This window comes from Labeo rohita, unplaced genomic scaffold, assembly GCF_022985175.1.
Source record: "Labeo rohita strain BAU-BD-2019 unplaced genomic scaffold, IGBB_LRoh.1.0 scaffold_174, whole genome shotgun sequence".
NCBI lineage: Eukaryota > Metazoa > Chordata > Actinopteri > Cypriniformes > Cyprinidae > Labeo > Labeo rohita.
In genome coordinates, this window is record NW_026127934.1 from 122,921 (window position 1) to 127,756 (window position 4,836).

The following is a 4,836-nucleotide window of genomic DNA, read 5'->3' on the forward strand; positions in this document are numbered from 1 at the left end:
TAAAGGGTTTGCTTCCGCTGCCTCACACTGAGGTAAAGCCCCTCGATCGACTGCTGAAGTCCTCGGTGTGCGGGGTCTTGACTGGCGTGAGATGGATCTGGTGTCTCTGTAGAAGTAATAGTGAAAGCAAATTCACTGTTAAAACAACACAGAACCATCTCAGTGTTTGCATTTGATTATAAAACCCTTCATTAATCTAGAATTGATATTTCTTTTAATACTTCATTGAACTTGATGTGTGCACATCCTGCAGGGAAACTGAAATACCCAACCTAAATGTGGCAAATTATCGGACGTGACATGTAGTTTTCAGTAACCCATAGACCACCCTGTTACCTTTAGCTGCTCTTTAATATCAAACTCAGATAGTAGTAGAAAAGGATATTTGCTGTTTCTTTTATCTGCTCATGCTTACCGCCAGCTGCCCATTCCTTCACATCAGAGAGCCACTGTGACACCAGTTCATCTGAGCAAAGTAACTCAGTTTTCAGTTCAGCTAGCCTTGCTGTTTCATCCCGGAGTCTCTGACAAGTCTGATAAACAGTGTTATACAAGAATCAGGACTTGACACAATTAAAAACAGGCCAAATGCACACAACAAAAGGATACGCAAAAAAATTATTGGAGACTTACCTTCACATATCTTGTTGAAAGTGACTGATGTAGAGAGAGATGTTTTTTGTGGTTCCACCCCATCGCATGCAATGTAAGCATGTCCACGCGTGCTGTTTAAAGCAAAAAATGAGGTTGTGATGCTTAATAAAAAAAATAAATAAAAAAGAAAAAATTATTAATAAATAAAAAAATTAATATTGCAAACAATCTGATGACCTGCTTTGGACATATATTTGGTAGTTAGGGCACAACGTGAGAGGTAGCTGTTCACTTGCTCAACCTCTTCACCGGCGGTTGTCCCCGCTCCTTCCTGGTTCCTACCACTCCATTTAATCTATTAGTAAATAGTGAAAGAAATTCAATGCAATTAAATTGGACCAATTTACCTTAAAGGCTTTTGCAATCTGTAAAAAAAAAAATTAAGGAAAAAGGCTACATAGTACAGTGTAGCCTATCACTTTAATTTCACAATATTAATTAACATTTCACATGTACATATGAGGCAAAAATATTACACATACTTCACACTTAGTAGCATGGGCTCGAGCATGCATCACACTGAGGAAAGGCTTCATTCTGGTCAGCTCCTTAAGGGCAGGAAGGACACTAGCAGCTTTCTCCAAGTACGGCCAATATTTGCATGCTACATCCATTGCAAAGAATTGTGCCTTGGCTGGCATGAGCTCCTTCTGAAGATACAGAGGGTAGGCAAATATCTCCCCTCTGTACATATTAAGAGCTTTCAGAAGGAATCCATGACGACACACTGCAACCTCCATCCCCTCTTCATAGTGCGTTTTTGAAATGTGCAGCAACTGCTTGATTTATTATACAGGCAGTCTTGGTTCTTGCACATTTGTACTCCTGCAGTTGCAGAATCTTTGAAACACTCTTTCATGAGTGGCCCAAGATGATCTGTGACAGCCAGTGGTATGTTATGGTTTGCAAGCATCACAGCAATTTTTAATTCTGCCCTCCTTGTCTGCAAAATACAGTTGCATTGATGTCAAGTAGAATTCAATAGACACATGCCATATAAAAATCCAAAACTCTTTAGGAAATAAGATTATGTAAACAGTCATCATTAACCTCCACAATATAAACATAACACCACTGTGCATTACAAACCTTTATTTCTTGAGCAGTCATTGCCCCGACAGAAGGAAGTGGCACTGAGTACTGCTGAATTCCACTGCTGGATTGCAGTGCCTTCTGTTTTTCCTGATGGCCTTTGCTGTTTATGTGCCTAGTAACATCTGCTATTCCCTGGTGACAGCAAGCATTTTCTATCCTACATACAGAGCACCAATAATGTGTACTTAGTGTCCCCTTTGTTATGAATGGCCATTTTTCTGACCATTCATTTTTAAAGGAGCATCGATAGGACGCAGCTCCGCTCTGGGCTTTAATCTTTTGGCCTGGTCTCTCTTCTTTCTCTGAGGGCTCAACTGTCTCTTGCTCTAAAGTCTCAGATAGACTTTCATGTTCCTCCTGTGTCTTTTCCTGCTGCTTCTCAGGGTCACAGGACTTCTTGGAGGGCTGATAAGCTGCCCACATTGATACAAGCGTTCTTTTCTTGCCTGTCCCTGACACTTTAGATAACATCCTGTAACAGAAAATTCTAATTTATCCATACTGACACCACCACCAGTCAAATATCTGGACATGATTGATGAGTTGTGATTGATATATAAATAAAATCATTTAAATATGGGATGTCATTGACTTGACATTCTGTTCTTAGAAAACAATAATTAACATTAACTACTAGGCATATCCAGATATTTGTCCCCCTTCCTCTGTGTTCACATTCCAGCTTCTGTTCTCCGTTGACATCTCACAGTTCAAATTAGTTTACAATAAGAATTTAACAGGCACATAATCAGGAACTGAGCGAGCCAGTAATCTTGCGGATCAGTAGCACGCACATCACTGAACTGATTAGTATATTTTCAAACTGCACTAGCAAAAGGCGCGCGAGGCTGTCATTGGCCAGTTTCGTGAATGACAGTCAGATTAACCAATCCTGATGAAAGCAACAGGTGAAACAACCAATAGAAATTGTTTCAGAGTGGTAATGGAAAATAAACTTTTTTTTTTTTTAACAAACGTGTGTGTATTTAGTTGTTTTTTAGTTTTATTTTTTTTTTTTGTATTATTTGATTAATTGGTCAAACAGTGTTTTCATGACAGTGTATGAATAAAAATGTAATAGTGATTTGTAAAAGTCCACACAGAATCTCACTGCTCTTTTGAGATTAAAACTGTATCTATTATAATTATTGTTACTAATGCTAATAATTAAAATTATACATATACATTTGGATTTTGAAGAGGTGTTTTGATCAAAATATCGTAAAATGCTAATAAATAAAATGTTAATAATCATAATTATTCAAAAGGCAGATATTTCTTGTTAAAGACATGACATTTATTCAACATACAGATCTGTTATTTTTATTATTATTATTTTTATTTATTTATTTTTTTAAGATTTTTTTGTTAAAAACAAATTTGAATGATTTAGCATTATACATTATCAATTTGTGTCAATGTTAAAACAGCAGCTGACATTATTTCAATCATATTTCATCTTTGAAGGTCGGTCATGTGCCGACTAGACTGAAAAGAAAAGTCTGTACTGTTGGTCCAAAAAGAAAACTGAACACAAAACACAATATGCTAACTGAATGAAACAGCACTTTATTCTGAACCCCTGTATCATATGCTGCAAATACGATTTCTGGATATACATTGGATTTTTCCCATCAGAAACATAAATGTCCATTCTGTCTTTCTTCTGTCTGTCTACTGACATATGTTAAGACATTTGCTTTAAACATTACAGTGTTTACAATAACTTTTGTTAACTCTACAATACATAAATCCACTTTACCAGCTAAATTACTTAGACAGAAATGCCATAGAAATATACAGAGCTACCGCACAAATGGAAGTTCAAAGACAATATTTTAAAAATGGTGAATAAGGTCAATACTGTACCCACATAGATCCCAAACCCACTGCCCACTCTCCACCTAGTACCTATATGTGTACTACCTAGGGCCCATGCAGTCAGCCTATATGGGGCTGATTATGTTTGCTCATGTCTTACCCAGAATGCTTATGTCTTACCCAAGAGGGTCCCCTATTTGGATGACCAGACATGGCACTACCTGGGGACACATTCAGCACATGATTTCTAAATTGCCTAAAATAACCAGGTGTTGGTTGTTTTCACTGTGCTGATTGATTATTGTACGACATCAAAGTACCGCAAGAGCTATGCAGAGCAGAGCAGATGCTCCATCCTTTCGAATCATTCTCGCGGTACTTTGTTGTCATGCAATGATCCATTGCCGCAGCACAAGCAACCAACCTGGTTAATTTAAGCAATATAGAAATCCTGTGCAGAATATGTCCCCAGAAAGCGGCACGTTTGGTCACCCTACCACATATTAGTGATGGGAAGATCACTACCCCATATGTATTTCCCCATTCACAACCCATACAGTGATTACCCATGTGGGTACTACCTTGAGCCCATGTAGCCAACCTATAAAGGACTGATTGTGTATGCCCATGTCTGACCCATATAGTTTGGCAAGAGGGCCCTACACGTCTTTCACTGTTCAGAACCCATACAAAGATTACTTATGTGGGTACTACCTTGGGCCCATGTAGGCAGCCCATATGGGATTGATTGTGTTTGCCCATGTTTTACCCATATGGTTTGACCAAGAGGGCCCCATATGTGTTTCCCCATTCAGAACCCATATAGAGGTAGCCTTTGTGGGTACTACCTTGGGCCCATGCAGGCAGCCTATATGGGACTGATTGTGTTTGCCCATGTTTTACCCATATGGTTTGACCAAGAGGGCCCCATATGTGTTTCCCCATTCAGAACCCATATAGAGGTAGCCTTTGTGGGTACTACCTTGGGCCCATGCAGGCAGCCTATATGGGACTGATTGTGTTTGCCCATTTTTTACCCATATGGTTTGACCAAGAGGGCCCCATATGTGTTTCCCCATTCAGAACCCATATAGAGGTAGCCTTTGTGGGTACTACCTTGGGCCCATGCAGGCAGCCTATATGGGACTGATTGTGTCTGCCCATTTTTTGACCAAGAGGGCATATGGTTTGACCCATTTTTTTTTACCCATATGGTTTGACCAAGAGGGCCCCATATGTGTTTCCCCATTCAGAACCCATATAGAG

General features: G+C 39.2%; 1 protein-coding gene across 1 annotated transcript in view; it reads right to left on the bottom strand.

Moving 5' to 3' along the window:
• Positions 1-1,399, bottom strand: part of LOC127158862 (uncharacterized) — a 10,910-nt gene extending 9,511 nt beyond the window's left edge. Inside the window, exons 1-4 of the mRNA XM_051101831.1 lie at positions 1,137-1,399; positions 832-949; positions 634-725; positions 416-533 (exon numbers count right to left, since the gene is read on the bottom strand). Of these exons, the coding sequence (XP_050957788.1) occupies positions 416-533; positions 634-725; positions 832-949; positions 1,137-1,394 (586 nt within the window). The 5' untranslated portion in view covers positions 1,395-1,399. The remainder of the gene's footprint in view (positions 1-415; positions 534-633; positions 726-831; positions 950-1,136) is intronic.
• Positions 1,400-4,836: the final 3,437 nt, after the last annotated feature.